At 54.1% G+C, this 22,136-nt stretch overlaps 1 protein-coding gene across 2 annotated transcripts in view; it reads right to left on the bottom strand.

Moving 5' to 3' along the window:
* Positions 1 to 1,737: 1,737 nt before the first annotated feature.
* SLC28A1 (solute carrier family 28 member 1) overlaps positions 1,738 to 22,136 on the bottom strand; it is a 47,821-nt gene continuing 27,422 nt past the window's right edge. The window contains exons 8-17 of one of the 2 annotated variants that reach the window (XM_047086798.1): positions 20,539 to 20,619; positions 19,780 to 19,860; positions 16,645 to 16,770; positions 8,606 to 8,736; positions 7,109 to 7,277; positions 6,778 to 6,975; positions 3,140 to 3,221; positions 2,337 to 2,435; positions 2,083 to 2,194; positions 1,738 to 1,810 (exon numbers count right to left, since the gene is read on the bottom strand). In XM_047086798.1, the coding sequence (XP_046942754.1) occupies positions 1,738 to 1,810; positions 2,083 to 2,194; positions 2,337 to 2,435; positions 3,140 to 3,221; positions 6,778 to 6,975; positions 7,109 to 7,277; positions 8,606 to 8,736; positions 16,645 to 16,770; positions 19,780 to 19,860; positions 20,539 to 20,619 (1,152 nt within the window). The remainder of the gene's footprint in view (positions 1,811 to 2,082; positions 2,195 to 2,336; positions 2,436 to 3,139; positions 3,222 to 6,777; positions 6,976 to 7,108; positions 7,278 to 8,605; positions 8,737 to 16,644; positions 16,771 to 19,779; positions 19,861 to 20,538; positions 20,620 to 22,136) is intronic. The other variant, XM_047086799.1, reaches the window with a different exon arrangement.

The following is a 22,136-nucleotide window of genomic DNA, read 5'->3' as shown; positions in this document are numbered from 1 at the left end:
TGTGTCCTTAGGGCGCGGGGCACACGCAGGCTCTGGTGCCTCTGAGACAACTTGCAATTCTTTCACGTGTGTCCATTCGTGGCCTTTCGTGGGCCCAGCCCTGCGCTGAATCCCAGGGGAGAGACAGAAGCACGGGGAGCCCCGTGGCCAAGGGACTTACGGTCTTCCAGGGACATGTGTGCAGGGGTCCCAGGGAAGGAGGGCGGGGTGGGGGGCCCTCAGGCAGCTCCGTGACCCGACGGACAGGCGGGGAAGGGGCCGGGTCTGATACGGGGAAATGGTTCGGTTCCCGTGGGAGGGTGGCCTGTGACAGCTCAGGGGGACCTGGGGCAGGGATAAGGGCCTAGACGCGGGGTGTGGGGGTCAAGCCAAGGCTCCAGTCTGCAGAACTAAGGGGAAGGACTCAGGCCCTGAGGGCAGCCTGTGGGCGTCCCAAGGAGCAAGGCCAGTGCCCGGTGGAGCACACTCCCTGACAGAGCAGAGCGGCTGCTGCCTCAGGCCAGCGCTGGCTCCAACCGGGAAGCCTGATGGGCCAGAGGTGAGTGAGGGAGCGGCGGCCACAGGGACAGGTGCACCACAGGCCACTCCCCCAAAGCTGCTGGGGAAGTGGGAAGTGAGGTAGGAGCGGCAAAGGCAAAAGGGAGAGGGGCAGGGCGTGCTGGGTGACGGGGACGCCACAAACGAAGGCTCAGAGGCAGGGAAGACGCATCAGAAGCCTGACCCAGCGGAACAGCAGGATTGGACTGGGGAGAAAAGGCGAGGGGAGGAGGTAAGGACAAGTCCCCCACCCAGCTGAGTTCCTTGAATGTTAGCAACCTAGCCGGGAGGTTAAACACAGCTTGTGAACCCGGATGGCCTGGGTTCAAATCTTGCCTCTTCCTCTTCCTAGCTGTGTCGCTTTGGGCGAGTTACCTAACTTCTCTGGGCCTCTGATTCAGCCACCAGGGATACTAACAGTACCTGACTTCATAAAGTTGCTAAGGCTGAGTTGGGGGGGGGGCACCTGGGCGGCTCAGGTGGTTAAGTGTCCAGCTTCAGCTCAGGTCATGATCTCATGGTTCGTGAGTTCGAGCCCCACGTCGGGCTCTGTGCCGACAGCCTGTCAACGCAGAGCCCACTTTGGATCCTCTGTCCCCCTCTCTCTGCTCCTCCCCCGCTTGCGCTCTCCCCAAAATTTGGAAAACGTCTCCTATCATGTCTGTATCAAGCTTCGACGAGCCCGCAGTAAAACAGAAACAAACACAAAGTAAAACCTGTCTAACTTTATTCAGCGCCTAGTTTCCCAAGCCTGGTGGATCCTGGAATCTCCTGAACACCTTGTCGGCCAGTGTTTCACGGGACACCAGTTTGGGAAGTGCTGTGGGCAAAGGCGGTGGGGGAGTCTTTGAAAGTAGAGGCAGGGGTTCCCAGGAGAACCCGTCCCGCAGAGGCAAGATTCACGTGCCCAGAGGAGGAAGAGGGAGGGACCCCATAACAGAAGCATGTGGGAGACGCAAGGTGGGAAGACAGAGACCAGGGTGCTCTTTGGATGTGGAGGGGCGAGACGAGGAGGCAGAGGCGACCCCAAGAATTCACATCTCGGGAGGGAGCAGGAAGGGGGCAAGGACTGGGGAGCATCCTTCACCTCCATACCATCCGGTCTCTGCCCGCCCGCCCCATCGCTCCTTTCCAGCTGTGTGACGGAGGCGACTCTAAGCCCTGTGGCTCCCCCAGAGGGCGGAAGACGTGCCGTCCCGGCTACGCACAGGTCGTGTGGTTGTAAAATCGACAGCAGGTGTCCAGGGCCCCGCGGCTGACCTCCGCACTGGTGCTGAAAAGAAGCAAAGGCTGCGGTCCGGGCTCCGGGCCTGGCCCTGCCGGGCCCTAAAGGCTGTGCAACCCTAGGGGAGCTGCTACGCCGTGCCTCTGGTCCCCCTCGTCCCCAAGTTTGGTCTTCAGGCCCCGCCTCCGCTTCCCCTGGCCACATCGGCCACAGCCATGACATTTCTACCCCTTACCCGGTGCCAAAGGCACCCCTAAGACACTCAGGTCTTCTGCGCCCCGTTACTGCGGGGCCCCGTAGCCCCACGACCCAGGCCTCACCTCCGGAAGGCCTCACAGCAGCACTGGTACACCTCAAAGCTGCTGCTGCTGACGGTTGTGTTCAGGAGGCTCGTGCAGTCAACTTCAGCCCCCCTGGGCACATAGAGGATCCCTGCGCAGGGAAGGCAGCTGCTGGGCAGGGTCTGTGCCCCCACTCCCCACCCCCAGGGACTTCCGGAGGGCCCAGAGCCTCGGTGTCCGACCCTGGATGGGAGCCGGCTAGAAAATCAGGGCTCTGCCAGGCCTGCACTCACCGGCCACGCAGGCATTCACCAGGGACACGCAGGTCCCCGTGCAGAGCGCCCGGAGCACTATCTGTGAGAAGTCGCTCTTCCGCTGGGGGGCCATGGAGGCTGCAAGGGCACGGGAGTGCTTCAGGCCAGGAAGCCATATGCCCCTCCGCCCGGACTCTGCACCTCTGGATGCACCCGCTGGCTCCCCTCCGTCTTCTGGGCGGCCAGAGGGATAGATGTCGCCCTGCTGACCACTCACTGAGTTTGGGAACCCTCCTTGGCCTGATTTGAGGCTCCAGGTAGCACTCCACAGCTGCCACCCGCAACGGCAGAGGTAGGAAGAGGACATGAGTTTGGAGTCAAGCCGAGCTGGGATTAAATACGGGCTCAGCCACTTCTGGGGCCATCGCTCCATTTCTCCAAGACTCAGTGTCCTACTCTGTAAAATGGGATAGTTACAACACCAGGCAGGGGGACTGTGAAGAGAGGACGTTTTTTGGTAAAGAGCCGAGAACTGTGCCTTCCTCCCTAGGCCTTGCTAGGGCCGCGTGTCCACCGCGGGTATGGGAGCCTGCGGGCCAAAGCCTCGGGCCAGCACCCCACTTGCTGCTCCTCCCCAGACCCCTGAGCCGGGGTTGGCCTGCAAGGCCGGGGTGCGAACCCCAAGGAGCCGATCCCTGGCGCAGAGAAGTCACGGGCCGGGAGGAACCCCCACCGCCATCTTGCTCAGGCCCTGCCCTGAACGCGTGGGAGAACCGAGGCCCAAGATCCCCAGGAAGCTGTCTCAGAGCCAGGCCCCCAGCCGCCCAGGTTGCCGGACTCACTCAGGCCTCCCAGCATGATCCCGATGGAGCTGAAGTTGGCGAATCCACAGAGGGCGAACGTCGTGAGGATTTCTGCTCTGACCTGAAAATACAGAGGGTGAGTGAGGAAGGGCTTCCCTTGGCTGGGCCCCCACACCGCCCTGGCTCCCTGGCCCGAGTTCCACCCACATCCGGTGCGTCTTTGACCTTTGCTGCCCCTCCCGGGCCTCACACACCGCCTCTATGTCCGTGCAGGCTGCACCACCTGAGAAACAGCCCCCTTTCTGTCACTTCAGTCCCCTTACCTTCGTTAATTTTTTTTAGATGTTTATTTTGAAGGGAGAGACTGAATGTGGGGGAGGGGCAGAGAGAGAGGATCCCAATCAGGCACGGTGCTGACAGCAGAGAACCCGACGCGGGGCTCAAGCCCACAACCGTGAGATCGTGACCTGAGCAGAAGTCGGTCCCCTAACAGACTGAGCCACCCAGGTGCCCTCAGGCCCCTTATCTTCATTGCCAGCCTTTCCTGGTATGATTCAGGCTCGCCCTGCCCTCTCACTTTGGCCCCACTGAGCTCTGTGCCCCGGGGGGCGCTGGGGGAATGGCCCTTCCCAACACTGCAGACTTGACTTGGGCTCTGAGACTTAGAGACACCGGAGCACGGCCTGCTGAAGACAGTGAGGACCTGGGAGCCCAGCCAACACGGGCTCCAGGCTTGTCCCCACCTATGACCAGATTAAGCAACTCAACAGCCTCTTTCAGTTTTCGCGTCTCATCGCGTCTCGGCCTTTTGGCTAAGATCAAGTGCAGTTTTCGTGTCTCCGTCTGGAATGTGGGAATCATAGCACCTGCCCAGAAGGCGGTCAGGAGGGTCACACACCGCATGGGAAGTACCAGGCAGACAGTAGGTAGTTAAGCAAAGTAATTCTTCTTCCCTTCCCACGTAAACAGTTAATTTCCCAGAAAGAGATGTTAAGACCCAAGTGGAACAGTTTAGAGAAAAAAAAAATTGGCTTACACCATACCTCATGCCACATTAAAAAAAAAAAAATCTTTTCTAGGGCACTGAGGCAGATAAATACTGGTATTTCAAACATCAAATAATAGAAAATGGAAGGAGATAATAATTATACTTACGAGGTAGCGTTACAATTTTCATTTTGGACAGGAGCAAAACTGAAGCTCAGAGAGGGTAAGGAACTGCGGAAGGTCACCCAGCATGAAGGTAGCTGTGTCAGAGTTGGAATTCAGTTCTCTCTGACTGCAAAAGTTACGCTTTTAAATATTTCACCATAATGGTTCAGGAACTTAACACTTCCCAGATTTCTGGAATGGAGATACCTTTCTAAGTTTAGAAGTAATAGAAGAAATCACAAAGGAAAAGATTTGTTGTAAAATCGGTTACAAGAAAAATCCCTGAATACAAGATGAAGGGGGAGGAAAGACTGGGAAAAATATGTGTATAAAACACATTAGAAAAAGATTTAAAAAAAAGAAAAGAAAAAGGTTAATGTCTTTATAACATAATTTATACAAATTGATGGAAAAATATTAAGGCTCCTGCATCCTGCTTGCTCACCTACAATCACCCTCTATCCAGCAGCCTGTGTAATCTTAAAATGTCAAATGTCAAATCTTCAGGAACTTTCGACTACTCCTCGGCCTGTGCCAGTCTCTTCTACGATTACCACCTGCTCTAACTGTGCCTCTCTCCTTTCAATTTTCCAAACAAGTGTTTTTCAACCTCAGGGCCTTTGCACATGCCTTTTCTTTGCCTGGAATATTCTTCCCAGCTTCACCTGGCCCCTTCTCCACCCTCCAAGTCTTGGCCTACCTGCCACACCTCAGGGGGGCCTTTTGTGACTCACCCCGCCGAGGAAGACCCCCTTGTTTCCTCTTCTTGTTTCCTTCATAGAACTTAACACAAAGAACTTATTTTACTTTTTATTCTTTTGCTTTCTTGTTCTTTTCACTAGATGTAAGTTCCATGACACTGGGGACCGTATCTGTCTAATTTCCCTTCTAATTTCTGGTGCCCGGCAGAGTGCCTGGCACCTTAGAGGTCTCAACAAACACTTGCGAAAGGAAAGAAGTTCATAAAAAAAGATCCTCAAGGAGCATCCCATCCATTATCTCTAGAGGAGAGACTGACACAGGGGTTGAGGACAAGGAGCAAGGAGAAATCTGTACTTTCGATCTCAAACTTTTTTTTTTTTAACTGGAGGCTACATTCCCTTACAATTTAAAACCTAATTTCAAAGACAAGAAAAAATATTTTGTGTTAAAAGTTCCTAGTAGCCCAAGAAATGCCAATTTAAACAACGAGCTGTTATTGGTCCGTTAAAGTGGCACAACTTTTTAATTTTTTCCAAAGAGGCTGCTCGGTGCCGTTTAGCGGTAAAACCAGCGCTCAGGGCACGGCCGGGGGGCGATTTCAGTTGCCCCCACCCTTTAGGGAAGCTACTGGCAGCAGCCGCTGGAGGATTCAGGCTCTGTGATTCAGTCTTCCCGCATCTGGGGAAGCTCCGGAGGAAATGATCCGAGAGGAGGGAGCAGCTCTGCGCACGCAGCCACTCATTCCAGCACCGCGTAAAATAGCCAAACGATGCAATTAACCCGGAGGGCCCAACAGCAGGGGTCTTGGTGAAATCCGTCAGCATACATACGTCACAGATATTTTTTCTGTCAGAAACAGGTGGGGAAAAGCCGGCTACCATACAGGGTGGGTGCTGTAATGGCCACTGTGTGGGGGTGCCTGGGTGGCTCAGGGGTGAAGCATCTGACTTCGGCCCAGGTCATGATCTCACAGTTCGTAAGTTCAAGTGCCGCACTGGGTGAGCTTGAGCCCCAGGTGAGCCCCGCTTCTCTCTCTCTGCTCCTCACTCACTTGCGCCCCCCCCCCTCAAAAAATTATATATATAATGGCAACCGTGTAAACTGTCTTAAGAAAAAGAAGAAAATGCACAAAACACTAGCTGTTATTTTAGGATGGTGAGGTGACAGGTCACTGTTTTATTCTCAGTGATGCCACAAAGCTTTTATTTGTTTAGAAAGTTTCATTTTATAGAACTTTTAGCCACAGAAAAAGCCAGCCCCTGAACTGAATCCGATAGAATGGCAGTGAACGTGGTGGGGCCTCCCCAGCTCGCTCCCTCTGCTCACTGGACGCGGACGTGTGTCCCTTTGAGGACAGCCGCGGCACAAATGACACCAGTTTCCAGTAGGAGAGGCAAGGCGCAGTGGCTGTCCCGAAGCCACACAGGATGGTGGCCCATCTACAGGGAGATCTTAGATCTCCCCCAACAAGACCGTTTCCTGGGGCACCCTGGGGGGCTCAGTCGGTTGAGTGTCCGACTCTTGATTTCGGCTCAGGTCACGATCTCAGGGTTCGTGGGTTCGAGCTTGGGATTCTGTCTCTCTCGCTCTCTCTGCCCCTCCCTTGCTTGTGCTCCCTCTCTGTCTCAAAATAAATGAACATTAAAAAAAAGACTGTTTCCTTGCAGCTCAGCCTCCTAAAAGGCTTTCAGGAAGGTGGCAGCGAGGCCTGAAGCCGGCTGGTTGCTCAGGGCAGTAGGGCGGGGAGGCGGGCGTGTCCACCGCCCGTCCGGGAGCCAGGACGGCAGCTGCAGGGGGCTCAGGGAGGGGACCAGGACACTCACGGAGATCCACTGCTTCTTGGTGCCCACCCACTCCTCGACTCCGGCCAGGCGGCGCTGCTTGTACTGGGAGAGCCCCTGATAGGCCACGAACTCGTTCAGGAACAGCTTGATCCCCAGCAGCTCGGCCACCACCGGGCAGTCCTCCCAGGTCACACCCATTAAGAAGGCCACGGGCCGCAGGACATAGGAGCAGATGAGCTGAGTGAGGCACAGGGACAAGGGCGGCTGCCATGACCGGGGCTGGCCTGGGCTCTGCTGGGTGTCCACCCACTGGCGCCCACCCCCTGCCCCCAGGGCGCCCCTCGCGGGCCAAGGGGCAGCACAGCTATACCTGGAAGCTGAGCTCCTGGACGCCCACCATGGCTCCCAGCCAGGACAGGGCCGCGTTGACGAAGGCCAGCAACGCCAGGAAGGCGATCAGGTTGGCTCCGATGTTGGCAACCAGCTTCACGGAGACAGCAGCCCCACTGCTGGCTGCTTCTAAGAGGTTCTGAGCGTCTCTGTTTTGGGACCACGCACTGTCGTGATTAGCCTGTCCCCACAAACAGTGGGCCTTCTCATCCTATAGGCTCAGAGAGGAAGCTTGGACGAAGCACTTCAGAGCCCAGGGTCCTTGTCTTTGTTCTGAGACCCTGGGGCGGGGGAGGGAGTGAGAAGGTGCTGATGGGGGGATGGGGGAGGGGGGAGAAAGCGCCGAACCCGGGGTTAGGATTAGACCCCGGCTGCCCACAACGTGCTGTGTCCACAGGCGGGAGCCACCAGCCACGTGTGGCTTCAGAGCACTTGGAAGGAGCCTGGCCAGCACTGAGCTGTGTTGTAAGTATAAAGCCGGGGTGCCTGGGTGGCTCAGTCGGTTAAGCGGCCGACTTCGGCTCAGGTCATGATCTCACGGTCTGTGAGTTCGAGCCCCGCGTCGGGCTCTGTGCCGACAGTTGGGAGCCTGGAGCCTACTTCCGATTCTGTGTCTCCCGCTCTCTCTGCCCCTCCCCCACTCACGCTCTGTCTCTCTCTGTCAAAAATAAAATAAACATTAGAAAAAATAAAAAAAAAGCACGTGCCAGATTTCAGAGATTAAGTACAAAAAAAAGAACGTGAAGTCACTCATTAATGATGTTTTATATTTACTACATGTTGAAATGACAATATTTGGGGCACATTGGGTTAAAAAATATTTTATTAAGGGGCACCCGGGTGGGCTCAGTGAGTTCAGTGTCTGACTCTTGATCTCAGCTCAGGTGTCGATCTCAGGGTTGTGAATTGAAGCCTCGTGCCGGGCGTGAAGACTGCTCAAAAACTTGTCGTTAAAATCACCTGTTTCTTTTGACTTTTGTTTATTTGTTTTTTTAAAAAAAATTTTAATGTTTATTTTCGGGAGAGAGAAAGAGAGAGACAGAGCGTGAGCAGGGGAGGGGCAGAGAGGGAGGGAGACACAGAATCTGAGGCAGGCTCCAGGCTCCCGGCTGTCGGCACAGAGCCCGACGCGGGGCTCGAACCCACGAACTGCGAGATCACGACCTGAGCCGAAGTCGGACACGTAACTGACTGAGCAATACCAGCAGCAATCCCAGGCTGCTCTGTTTGATGAGCCGGTGGCTTCCCGCTGGTCCCAGACTGGAAATTGAGACGCAGGACGCGCGCAGGGCAGCAGTGGGGAGGGCCCGGGGGTTGGGCGGAGAGGCCGCTGCTGCCCCACGCCTCTGCTCCTGCTTCCCTCCCGGCCTCTCCCCCTCAGCCTCCCCCAGCCCTGCTCCCTGCCTCCCGTTCCCGACCCCCCTCACCCCATCCCTCCCACAGCCCCCTCCGCAGGCCGCCCTCAGGCTGTGCTCACCCGCCGGTCAGTTTCACCCCTTCCAGGCTCCTAAACTTGGACTCCTCCACCTCGGGATAGACCAGCTTGGAGAGGGCCAGCGCACAAGGGGCGGCCATGACCGAGGCAGCAATCAGGGAGGCAGCATCGATCTGCAGGATTGAGAATGGGGCTTTTGGGGTTAAGTGTCCCACTTGCGCTCAGGTCACGACCTCATGGTTAGTGCGTTCCAGCCCCAGGTGGGTCCAGCTCAGTGCTGTCAGCTGGGGGCGCCTGGAGCCTGCTTCAGATTCTGTCTCCCTCTCTCTTGCTCCCTCCCCAGCTTGCTCTCTCTCTCTCTCTCTCTCTCTCTCTCTCTCTCGCTCAAAAATAAAAACATTGTTAGAATAAAATGAGTGCTTTGCAGAGAGAGAGAGAGAGAGAGAGAGAGAGAGAGAGAGAGAGAGAATGGGGCTTAGGAGGAGACAGAGGAAATGTCCCTGCCAGGAGTGCAGCCCAGGCCAGCAGAGGGCATGTGTACCCTGCCCCACTGTCTGTCATCATCGTCAGTGCTGCTGTCATCGTTACTGACAGTGTAAGCGGTCACAGGCTGTGTGTACAGAACCTCGTGTTTCCCTCTAGGACTTCTAGAAGTGGTATCCCACAGCACAGAAAGGAAACCGAGTCCCCACAAGATTAAACGTAACCTGCCCCAAATGAAGACGGAGAAGGACTCTGTCTTCGGCTCCAAGCTCCAAGTTCTTCCTTCCCTCCTAGGCTGTCTCCCTTTGACCACTCATCTGAGGGCCGGTCCTCCCTTGGCTGAGAGGTTCGTGATGGTTTCAGACAAAGCTCACAGAAGGAGAGTCGGGATGGATCCACGAGGCGACCTACTTTGACCTCCTGGTATAAGAATGTCCTTATTTACCGTGAAGAAAATACTTCCTGTGACGGGGAGCTCATCACTTCGAGGCAGCCCATCACACCCACTCCTGTGGTCGGAGAGCTCTTAGGAAATCTGCCTACTACGACAGCCACTTTTTGGTCCTCACTGTGGCCTCAAACCCTCTGCTCCCCTGTTCCCTTCCCCCAGAGCTAGATGGGACATTTCCCCAACACTGTATTATTTACCAAGTGAAAAGACTGGAGCCAACCCAAACATCTAACGACAACAGAATGGCTAAGCATTGTCAAGCTGCCATTGAAAACGAAGGTTACCAAGGCTTTGCAATAACATGGGGAGATGCCCACAAAATTGCATACAGAGCATAACCACACGATGGGGGGGGGGGGACCAAAACCTTCCACAACTATGCATGAAAAGATCAGCAAGAGACACGCCAAAATTGTCGGCCAACTGTCTGTCCCTGGCTAGTGGGGCCGTGATGATTTTCTCTGCTTTTTGCTTGTTGGCGTATGTCTACATGTCCACAACACTACATATTGCTTTTCTAAACACAAAAGGAAAATAGACTTCTTCTCCTTAAAGTTTATTAAAAAAATCACCTGTAGTTCTTTAATTTTACATAAAAAGGGGGCAAAAGGAGGGGAGTTAAGTTTAAGCTACATGTCCAGGCTTTTATTAGCCTGGAGAAGAAACCTGGAGGAACCGGGCCTCGGAGACCCTCTAAGGCTCTGTGATGTCTGTCCTTCTGCCTGTGGTTTTAAACCCCTTTGTTTCTTTCCCAGCGGGGAATGGAAACGTCTTAAGAGGAGTATCGGCACCGACCCCCGCTCCCCCTGCGCACACCCGGTCACAGGCCCTGCTCCTCATGGGAAGGGGCCGGCCTCGGGACAGACGTCCTCTCAGGATGTTTCTGGCTGGGCTTTGGGATGTCGCTGGCCTCCTCGGGGCTGCTCAGACCCACTGGGGACTGTACCATACCTGGAATCTTGGGGTTTTCCCTCCCCCTTCCTCCACCTCGGAGGTCACGTCTAGTTTGCCAACCTGAGCGGGAACGCGTCCTGCAATGTCACATTCCTGGACACCGTCCCAGCGGGCCGGTCACGGCCACAGCCTCACGTGCTCCAGCTGCTCATTTCAGCTTGGAAAGGACTGAGTTTGGCCCAGGCCGGCCTCCCCGGGGCACTGGGTCGGTCCACACTGGCTGTGACACCCCCATTCCCCAAGGAAAGCCATCCCAGGGCCCGCTCCCGCCCAAAGGTTTCCTCTCTTTACCCAAAGGCATCCCAGGTGGACAGAGATAGAGGGTAGGGGTCCTCCCTTTGAATTTTCAAAAACACCTTTAGTGAGGGAGGACAAAAATCCACACAACTCTACAGCATACAATGGGCCAGTTTCAGGATAGATTTCTGACCCGAATCTGTCAGAGAAAGAACTACCACTTTTTCCACACTGTGCCGTTTTCTATTATTGCGTTTATTTATTTTTTTTTTAATTTTTTAATGTTTATTTGTTTTTGAGAGGGAGATTGACAGAGCGTGAGCAGGGGAGGGGCAGAGAGAGCGGGAGACACAGGATCCGAAGCGGGCTCCGGGCTCAGAGCTATCTGCGCAGAGCCCGACGCGGGGCTCCAACTCACGAACTGTGAGATCACGACCTGAGCTGAAGTTGGCTGCTCAACCGACTGGGCCACCCGGGTGCCCCCCGCCCCGCTTTCAAAAAAATTTTTTTTAATCTATTATTGCATTTAATTCTTAAACTGCTGTGAGGTAGGCAATAGTCCTGCCCACTTGACAGATGTGGAAGTCACATAGCTCACGCTCACTTGGCCGGGCTCAGAACCTCACAGACGCGGCCCCAGGGGCCCCCGGGGGCCCCCACTCTTGCACAGTCAATTGAGGAACATCGGTGGCTGATCCCCTCAACATCACCCTGCCCAGCCTGTGTTCACAGCGCCTCTCACGGGGGTCCCTGGGCCAAAGAGGGGTGGGTAGAGAGGCCAGCTCCTGCGGTTGGTGGAGAGGGCTGGGGCCTCGTCTAGAGCTTTGGGGAACTACGGTGAGAAAGGAGATTTATATGGAGGTCGCAGTGAACAGACTCAGTGAGCCCGGGACCTCGGAGCAGGGGAGAAGGTCTAGACCAGTGTTGCCCAGTACAAATATAATGAGAACCAGGTCTCGTCTTAAATTCTCTAGTAGCCAATTAAAAAAGTAAAGAGAGGGGTGCCTGGGCGGCTCAGTCAGTTAGGCCTCCGATTCCCGACTTGGGCTCAGGTCACGATCACACGTAGGATTGAGCCCCCAGTCGGGCTCCCTCCCTCCCTGCCTCCCTCTCTCTGCCCTTCCCCCACTCATGCGGTCTCTCAAAATAAATAAATAAATAAATTTTTAAAAAGTAAAGAGAAGGAGGGGCGCCTGGGTGGCTCAGTCGGTTGAGCGTCCGACTTCGGCTCAGGTCATGATCTCGTGGTCTGTGAGTTCAAGCCCCGTGTTGGGCTCTGTGCCGACAGCTCAGAGCCTGGAGCCTGCTTCGGATTCTGTGTCTCCCTCTCTCTCTGCCCCTCCCCTGCTGGCGCTCTGTCTCTGTCTCTCTCTCAAAAATAAATAAACATTAAAAAATAATAATAAATAAATAACAAATAAAAAGAGAAACAGGTAAAATCATTTTTGGTCATGGATTTTACGTAACCCAACATATCCAAAACATTATCTTTCCACTCATGTAATCCATATAAAAGTAATAAAATGAATCCACTTTTCCCCCCTGCTGCGTCTCATAGCACAGCTCATTTCAGACCAGCCACATTTCAAGGGCTCAATGGCCGCGTGTGGCTAGTGGGGACTGCATCGGACGGCGCCCGTCTAGAAGCATCCAATAGGAGGGAAGCGGGGCAAAGGGAGCCGGAAGTTGAGCAACAAAGAGAAACAAGGAATGGGCAAGAGGGATCTTTGTGGAATTCAGGGGCTGAGGGCAGAGGAGCGTCCTGGGGGAGAGAGAAGGAGGAGTGGGGAGGCGGGGCTGTGGGAGTGTCCTGGGGCCGCTGCAGTGACGGCCAAGAGCCAGGTGGGGGCAGAAGAGAGCTTCGCTGACCCCAGACGAAAGGCCCATCGGGAGCAGGGAGGGAAGGAGGGTTGGGTGCTTTTCACCTGGGCCAGCGATGGGGCCTGAGGCTTCCGCTCCAGAGGCTGTGCTCGGGGACCCTGGTGGCCTCTGCACAGTCTGCTGAGCTAAAGGGAAGTGGGCACCCGGCTCCCTTCAAGGGGAGGCGCGACTGCCTGGGGCTTGGGCCCGAACTCTGGCCCCGAGGCAGGGAAGGAACCGAAGCCGAGGTGCAAGGCAGACGGTGGAAAAGGAGAGTTCTTGCAGTATTTTAATCTGAAGTAATGGCAGCAAGGCTCCTGCAGTGGGAAGAATAGCATTCTTTTAACCGGCTGTGGAACCCAGAGCAACGTCAAGGCCCTTAAAAAGGCCCTAAGTCCTGACAGGGCATCCCCTCCCCCAACATGCCGCCAGGAAAAAAAATTTCAGGAACAAAGTCTTGAGTTTCCATTTTGGAAATATCAAATTCCTTCAGAAATCAGGGGCGCCTGGGTGGCTCAGTCGGTTGAGCATCCGACTCTCGATTTCGGCTCAGGTCATGATCTCACACGTTTTGGGCTCGAGCCCCACGTCTGGCTCTGTGCTGACAGCGTGGAGCCTGCCTGATATCCTCTCGCGCTCTCTGCCCCTCCCCCGCTTCCTCTCTCTCTGTGTCTCTCAAAATAAACTTAAAACAATAAAAATAAAAAACAAATAACATTCCAAAATCAATCCGGGGTGGTGGTGGGGCACCAGCCCCGATGGGTTCTCTCTAGGCCTTGGCGAGACAAGTGTGAACCGGGTGATCTTGAAAATTCTAGATAGGAGGGTTCCAGAAGATCAAAGCCCCAGAGCGCAAGGGGCCTTCTGGAAAAGTCACACGGCATCCGCCCTGCCCAGGCAGCTCTGTGGGTATGTGGAGCTCAGCTTACCTACCCCGTGGTCCATGTGTCCTGAGGGAAGGAGGGACTGAGGGCAGCGTGGCTTGTCCCCTTGCCTGCTCCCAGGGGCAGAGGTGAGAGAGACAGGTGGAATTTGTGACCAGAGGAGGGGACGGGGTGGGCTGTCCTAGCCTCCTCCTCTCCCCTGCCCCCTCCACCCCTGCAACACGCAGCATCCCTCAGGAGACCCCGTGGGCAGTGAGAGGTGGGCCTTTGCTCTCCATCCGCAAGAGGAGGCCCACCTCACTCTAGACGCTGAGCCACAGTGCCTGGCCTGGACGAACCCACTCAGCTCATTCCCTTCCTGCTCGGCATCTAGGTCGTTCCTCTCCCTCTTTCTTTCTTTCTTTTTTTCTTTCTTTCTTTCTTTCTTTCTTTCTTTCTTTCTTTCTTTCTTCTTCTTTCTTTCTTTCTTTTTTTCTTTCTCTTTCTCTTTTTTCTTTCTCTTCCTTTCTTCTCTCTTTCTCTTCCTTTCTTTCTCTTCCTTCCTCTTTCTTCCTCTCTTTTCTTTCTTTTTTTTCCTTCTCTCTCTTCCTTCCTTTCTTCTCTCTCTCTTTCTCTTCCTTTCTTTCTCTTCCTTTCTCTTCCTTCCTCTTTCTTTCTTTCTTTCTTTCTTTCTTTTTTTCCTTCCTTCCTTTCTTCCCCCTCTCTCTCTTCCTTCCTTCCTTTCTTTCTTTCTTTCTCTCTTTCATTCATTCTTTCTTTCCTTTTTTTAAAAAAAAATTTAACATTTATTTTACTTTTGAGAGACAGAGAGAGACAGAGCGTGAGCAGGCTAAGGGCAGAGAGAGAGGGAGACACAGAATCTGATGCAGGCTCCAGGCTCTGAGCTGTCAGCACAGAGCCCAATGCAGGGCTAGAACCCACGAACCATAAGATCATGACCTGAGCCGAAGTCGGGTGCTTAATGCCACCCAGGTGTTGTTGTTGTTATTACAAATAATGTTGGAGTTTGGCCTTTTTTGACCGCTTGGGAAAGCATTTCTGTATCGTAATATTCCTAACTGGATCAAAGGGAAAGAGGTTTTTTGTTTTTTTATTTTTTTCAACATTTATTTATTTATTTGTTTGTTTGTTTTGAGAGACAGAGCACAAGCAGGGGAAGGGCAGAGAGAGAGAGGGAGACACAGAATCCAAAGCAGAGTCCAGGCTCTGAGCTGTCAGCACACAGCCTCATGTAGGGCTCAAACCCACAGACTATAAGATCATGACCTGAGCTGGAGTCAGAAACTTAACTGACTGAGCCACCTAGGCGCCCCAGGAAAGAGTATTTTTAAACTGACTGATAGATGTTCTCCCAAAAGGTTACAGCAAATTACACTCCCATCAAGAGTGTCCCATTGTGAGGCATGTAAAATATTGCATATCTTATGATTGTTTTATTTTCCTTGACTGTCAGTGAGCTGGAATACCTTTTTATGATTTATGAACTGTTTTTGCCTGATCCATCATTTAAACTTTTTAAAAACTGTGACTTTCACCATACAGACGTTTTTCATTTTTACCAGTAGCTCTGTCAACCTTTTCCTTTATACCTACTGGGTTTCATGTCATGTTCAGAATTTTGCAAGAAAAAAGGCAAACTGCAGAAAAGCATGGGTAGAATTACCTCATTTTTAGTAGAAAAGAAGGCAAGCATGTGTGTATTCAGGTATCTATACTTAAATGACTACACAGAAAGGTCTGGAATGATGTATTCTAAGTCGGTGGTTCTCAAATTGAGCATCAGAGCCATGTGGAAGGCTTGTCATTATTCAGGACATGGGGCCCCTTCCCCAGTGTTTCTGGTTCAGCAGGTCTGGAGTGGGGCCCAAGAATTTGCATTTCTAACAAGTTCCCAGTTAGAGAACTGCTAATCTTCTTATCTAGTAAAAGCAGCTCCCCGTGAGAAGTGGGTTTGAAGTTCTCTTTTTACTTTCTTCACTTCTGTAAGAAGCAAGAATTTCTTTGATATTAAAGAAAAAAAATTAAGACCTTTAAAGATTTGCATGTGAGGAGCACCTGGGTGGCTGAGTCAGTTAAGCGTCCGACTCTTGGTTTCGGCCCAGGTCACGATCTCATAGTTTCATGAGTTTGAGCCCCGATGCTCTGACAGTGCGAGCCTGCTTGGGAGTTCCTCTCTCTCTCTCTCTCTCTCTCTCTCCCTCCCTCCCTCTCTCTGCCACCCTTCCACTAGTGCTGTCTTTGTCTCTCTCAAAAATAAATAAATAAAGTAAAACTTAAAAAAAAAAAAAAAGATTTGCTTGGGGCGTTTGGGTGGCTCAGTCGGTTGAGCATCTGACTTTGGCTCAGGTCATGATCTCACCGTTTGTGAGTTCGAGTCCCGCGTCGGGCTCTGTGCGGACAGCTCAGAGCCTGGAGCCTGCTTTGGATTCTGGGTCTCCCTCTCTCTCTCTCTCCCCCTCCCCCACTTGTGCGTGTGTGTGCTCTCTCTCTCTCTCTCTCAAAAATAAACATTTAAAAAAATTTTAAAAAAATATTTGCATGCGAAAGCACACGTAAGTACAGGGCGTTTAACAAATGCAGAGCATAATTACCAGGCACTTTGTAGGGGATACATTTGAAGATTCGCTCTGCTTGCCACACAGTATTGGGATTGGTGTAAAGGCTCCAGTCGTACCAGTGGAATTTGACCTAGAAATGTATTGCATTCGAAAGCTGCGCAAGCGATAATTTAGGAGCAGAGGAAGGGGCTCGTATCCAGGAAGGGTGTGGGGAAGCGGAGGGCGGGAGAGCAGGACACATCTCCAGGGACAGCCCAGGTGAGGGACAGTGTATACAAGCCTCAGAGTCAGACAGACGTGAGTTCAGATCCTGGCTTGGGCATCTCACTTATTCTCTGAGCCTCAATTTCCTCCTCTGTAAAATGGGGATGTTCCGATACCTAGCACTGTGCCTGGTACATGAGAGGGGCTCAGCAGGTGCCACACCGGGAATCCTCACCGCCACCGGCCACACGAGAAGCTGAATGGCCCAGCCCGCCTGGCCTGCCTCAGTCAGGTGTAGCCTCTCCTGTTTCGTCACGGCCCCCCGGGTTCCAGACACAGACCGTGGGAGGAGACTCCAGGTCGCTCTGGCCAGGAGCCGTGTGGGGTGCCCACAAAGGAGGGCTTCAGGTTCTTGAGGTTTTCGGCAAACAAAGGGAGAGGCGAACTTACCCCAAAGGAGATATAGGCGCCCAGCAGACTGCCGGCAATGGTGGCATAGCCTCCGGTCATGACGGCGTGGATTTCAGAGCGAGTCATGTCCGCCAAGTAGGGCCGGATCAGCAGAGGAGCCTCGGTCTGCAAAGAGGAAAGGTGTCAGACCACCAGAGCCGGCCCGGGCACCAGGGTGTCCCCCTGCACCCGGGAGTGGGCACGTCACAGTGAGTGCTCGGGCTCCCAGGGGTAGAGATAGCAAGGTGGGGTCAGGACCACGGTCTGTACTTGGCCGGGCCTCCCTGCACCTCAGCATTGGCCCAGCCCTACGGAAAGACCCCTAGGCCTTCCTCTCGGCCTGATAATGCTCCCCCGTGTCAAGTGCCCCCTATGTCCTGGCATCACTAAGCACCTCACATTCATCACTCAGGACCTTCTGAGAAAAGAGTACTCATCCCCGGTTTCCAGGAGAGCAAGCAGAGAATTAGAGAGGCTCAAAGAGGGGAGCCTGGGCGGCTCAGTCAGCTAAGCAGCCGACTCTGGATTTCAGCTTCGGTCATGATCTCACGGTTCATAAAATTGAGCCCCGCATCGGGCTCCGCACTGACAGTGCGGAGAGCCTGCTCGGGATTCTCCCTCTCCCCTTCTCTCTGTCCCTGCCTCGCTCATGGCCCTCTCTCTCCCTGTCTCTCAAAACAAATACACTTAAAAAAACAGTTACTGAGCCCTTGCTATGTTCCAGACTGTTCTGTAGAAGAGCGATGGGGGTAAACAAGATAAAGCTCCTGTCCTCAAGGAGTTTTTGTCCTGGGTACAACGGAGGAGGGTGAGTTAAGGAAAGAAATGACAACCAACAAGGAACCAAGTAGGTAAACAGTGTATCTTAGATGGCGCTAAGACCTACGGAGATGTGTGCGGGGAATGCCTGATGGTTGGCGGGTACTTAATAGTGAGTAATAAGCAAAGAACTTCCCAAGGAGGTGACTTTGGAGTTGAGACCGCAGGTGCCGACTGTTGGGTTTGGTAGAACAGCCATCGCAGGCAGAGTGAACGGCGAGCGTCCTGGGGCCGATTTGACATTGGCAATTTTGAGGACTTGTGAGCAGACCCAGGCTGTGCCTGCCCCACAGGGGGTGTGGGGCGGGACTCCACACGGAGGAGGAGGGGGAAGGCAGGTGAGCCAGGCTAGGGAGTGGACTTGGCTACAAAGAAGTGACATGATCTGGTTTGTGGTTTGGGTTTGTTTTTTGTTTTAAAGCAGGTTCCACACCCAGCGTGGGGCCTGATGCAAGGGCCCGAGCTGAGATCGAGAATCCGGTGCTCAACCAACTGAGCCACCCAGGCGCCCTGATCTGGTTTGTGTTTTTATTTAAAAAAAAATTTTTTTTTAACGTTTATTTTTGAGACAGATGCAGAGCATGGGGGGGGGGGAGGGGCAGAGAGAGAGAGAGGGAGACGCACAACCCAAAGCAGGCCCCAGGCTCCGAGCTGTCCGCACAGAGCCGTGAGGTCACGACCTGAGCTGAAGTTGGATGTTTAACCAACAGAGCTACCCAGGCAACGCCATCTGATTTGTGGTTTTAAAGGATCATTCTGGCGTGTTAGTGAAGTGAAGGGCAGGTGGTAGGGGCGGGGACAGAAGCAGGGAGAGTGGAGGAGATTCAGTGTCTGGTGGGGAGACTAGGGTGGCTTGTGGTAAAGGAGAAGGGCAACAGGGCAGGGCTGGGACGGGGCGAGGGGGGCCAGCTGGCAGGACTTGCTGACGGGCCAGAGGTAGCCAGGAGCAAGGGAAGCAGAGGAAGGAAGGAAGGAAGGAAGGAAGGAAGGAAGGAAGGAAGGAAGGAAGGAAGGGAGGGAGGGAGGGAGGGAGAGAGGAAGGAAGATTCCTGAGTTTTGTCTGAACACTTCATGGAAGACGATGGTACCATTGCCTGAGAAAGGGAAGAATCAGAAGCAAGCAGGGGGGCGTCAGGGTTCTGCCTGCTTGGGCTTGGTGTGATGGGTTTGAGATGCCCCTTAGGCAGCAGTTGGATGGGTCAGACTGGAGTTTGGGGCGAGGTCAGGACTGCAGCCCGGGGTCTGGGTGACACATAAAACATTTAAGCAACAGGGCTGGTGCGACGCCCCCCAGAAGAGGGCCCAGGCTGTCAACATGGAGGCTGAAGTGATGTCGATAATCCTCAAAGATTATCCCCTTGGGGAAAACGAGGCAAAGAGCCAGGGGTCTAGGTCAATGTGCCCATCAGCCTGCTCAAAGTCAGTTCACCTTAGGCAGCTCAGGGCTCCATTCACCTAAATTTGTACTTTCTCAGCAAAAACCCATGGAGCACATTTGCCACATTTCGTTTAAATAAATGCTTTTGTGTTTCAGCATTCCTTTCTCTCTGGTCTCATCTTAAACATCTTAAGGGATTTGAGACGATTTATCGGAGAGCACATTGTCTTAATTGGCTTTAAAAAAAAAAACCATTGAAAACAACACACTGATATTATAACCCAAAAGATGCAAATATTCCCCAGTTTCCTAAGCTGTCCAGTGAAACGTGGCAAACCGCGGCAAGCATGTCTTTTGGTGACTCTAGTGTTGGTCCGATGGGCTAGGACCTTGGAACGGGCTCTGGAACCCAGGAGTGCCGGGCCTTCTGGAAGGAGCTCGGGACTGATGGGTGCCTTAGAGTCACGTTTACTTTGGAAAATACATTTCAGATATAGGGAGGTGGGTGGCGGTCGCAGGGGTGGGGCGGGAGATAAGATGATGTCGTGTAAGGAACCCTGACCAGGAAAGAAGAAACTTGGATTCTAAGTCCTGATTTATGCTGCCAGGTCCTGGCAAGCTATTCCCACTCTCAAGCCTGTTTCTACGTGAAGGGAGAGAGGTGGACCATCTGTAGATTTTGTGAGTCTCTAAGCTGATAAAGACCCCGAGGCCTCGGGTGGTAGAAGGTGCCCGAGAGAGGCCACCCTGCCTGGCACGACCCAGGCAAAGAGCGCGTCCCCGAAGGGAGCGTCTCTGGGACAGCGGCCTTTGGTGACCGTGGGAGAAGTGCCGAGCGTCTCTTTTTCTGACTGAATAGGAGCCACGGGGACCCAGGACGCCCGCCCTCCTTGGAGATGCTGCTGGTGAGCGTGGGGGCAGGGCGCTGCAGGACCTACCTGGCTCACAAAGATGTTTCCAGCCACACTCAGGGTCTCGGTGGCCATGGTGCCCATGGTGGCCTGCATCACCCAGCTGACCTAGGAGGTGAGTGCTCTTTGTGGGCAGCCGTCGGCAAACCCCAGAGTTGGAGAGAGTCCGGGGTGGGGTGGAAATACCGGATAAGTCTTCCTCCCAACTCCCAGCCCAGCATAGCAACCCCTCACCCACATTTCTCCTTCCACACCTCCACCGAGGGGGGCTCTCCTCTTCCCGAGGCCACCCATCCCCCCGCGAGTAGCTCCGATTATCACAGCAGTGCCTTTAAAAAGCTGTCTCCGTACAAAAAGAGTCCCTGGACGAATGCATCTGAGAATTGCTGGACACACACATCGTGGAGGATACCAAATACGTATCAGCTTAGTAAAGGCTCTGAGAAGCCCTGTACGAAACTTATTTACGTTCGTCCGGTCCAGCTTCACAAAAGGATTTGACCGCAGGATCCCTGTACCCAGTGACATGTGTTAACCTGCCGTGGAGCTGGAGTTTTGTGAAAAAGGCTCTGGAAAACATCGTATCAGAGAGGGTGTAGACCCTGGGAGCAGGGGATTCTGGGAGGGTGTAGACCCTCGGAGCAGGATTCTGGGAAGGTCCCGGCCCTCAGAGAAGGGGAGTTGGGGGGTCTGGGGGTTGGGTTTGGAAGCAAGGCATTCTGGGAGAGCGTGAGCCCAGTGAGTAGGCAGCCGTGGGAGAGCCCGGCCGTGGCATTGGGAACTCACCTTCTGGATCACCCACTGCATGAGGCCCACATAGTAGAGAACCGACATGACACAGCTGAAGAAGATAACGATGGGCAGAACCTGCCAGGCAAGAGCACAGGCCCCAGGGTTAGAGGCAGGTAGACCCCAGACAACCCACTTCGTCCAGGGCCGTGCCGCTCAGGGACCTGACAGGGTCCAGGAGGAAGCTCTGAATTCACTGCCTGAGGTCACATACGGGGCCTCCTTGGAGGCACTTTCTGTCCTCTCTGTTCCGCTCTGAACATCCCCCCGGCCCCCTCCCCCCACAGACGAGGCCTGTGCCATGGAGGAGAAGCAGGACTCGAGTTCACCCCTTTTATCACCTCCTCGTCTGTAAGGTGGGGACAAATGCCTGTTTCTCAGGTTCTTGCGAGGGTTAGAGGAGCTGGCTCAGGGCCTAGCACCTTGCGCAGCGTGCACCCCCTTCGTGAGCACGGTCCCTGGCCCACGAGGACCCCTCCGGTGCTTTGGGCCCGAGTGACAGGCTCGTCGTCTCTCCGGCACAGCACTTCCACTCAGGACCGATGAGCTCAGAGCCAGACCCACGTGGGCCCGGCAGCCGGTCCCTCACGCTGTCACCACCTCTCTCTGCCAACTCCAGGCCTCGTCAACTCTTCCTTCGAAACTTCCCTCGCAGTCCTTCCCTCCTCACCAGGGCCCAGGCCCCCACCCCGGCGCCTCTGCCCTGCGGTCTGATTTATCTCAGCGAGGCCTACAACCACTCAGATGTCTCTCGGTGGAGGACGGGTTTCAGGACCACGGGATGACCACGAAGCAGCACACGGAAAGTCTGGAAACGAGACTGAGGGGCTCTCCGTGGGCAGTTATGGAGTGATTTCCGAGCGAGAAGAGGGAAGGCGTGACCAGGTGTGTGCTGTGCTATCCGGTGTGCAGGGGAGCGTGGGGATGGCATTGTGCGTGGGCCTGTGTGGGCACGGAGTGTCACTAAAAGGGTATGCAAGGGAGGCAGTGGCCTTGGGGCGGGAACTAGGTGACTGTCGGTGTGGGAGGGAGACTTACTTTTTACCGCCTCCCCTTTTGTGCTGTTGGGACGTGTCATCTGTTCCAAACGGTTCTAAAATAGGTTATGCAGAAGGGCGCCTGGGTGGCTCAGTCAGCTGAGTGACTGACTCTTCATTTCGGCTCGGGTCATGATCTCGTGGTTCGTGAGATCGAGCCCCACGTCTGGCTATGCGCTGACAGCGTGGGGCCTGCTTGGGATTCTCTCTCTCCCTCTCTCTCTCTCTGCCTCCCTCCTGTTGGCACTCTCTCTCTCTCTCAGAATAAATAAATAAGCATTAAAACAATGAGTTACGCAGAATTGGTAATGGTGGGCGCATCCCTACGCCGAAATGTTAGGTGGGGAAGCTAGAACATTGAAAGCGTAGAAAGGCTGGGAGACGGCGTGCCCGAAAAGCTGTTCTGTGTGCCAGGACTGCAGAGAGTTGGGTTCTTCCTTCCATATTTCCCGTTTCTCTTCTACTCCTGTGATTTTCTGTGATAGGTGGCCTGTTCTCGAGGCAGGGAGCCTGGGCGGAGGGGGGGGGGGGGTCTGGGCCAGCTCAGCAGCGGGGTTT

Source organism: Lynx rufus, unplaced genomic scaffold (genome assembly GCF_022079265.1).
Source record: "Lynx rufus isolate CCGP_SWC_20201006 ecotype Redwood Valley unplaced genomic scaffold, mLynRuf1.p SCAF_21, whole genome shotgun sequence".
Lineage (NCBI taxonomy): Eukaryota > Metazoa > Chordata > Mammalia > Carnivora > Felidae > Lynx > Lynx rufus.
The sequence above is the reverse complement of the archived record's forward strand: the minus strand, read 5'-3'. Positions and strand labels throughout refer to the sequence as shown.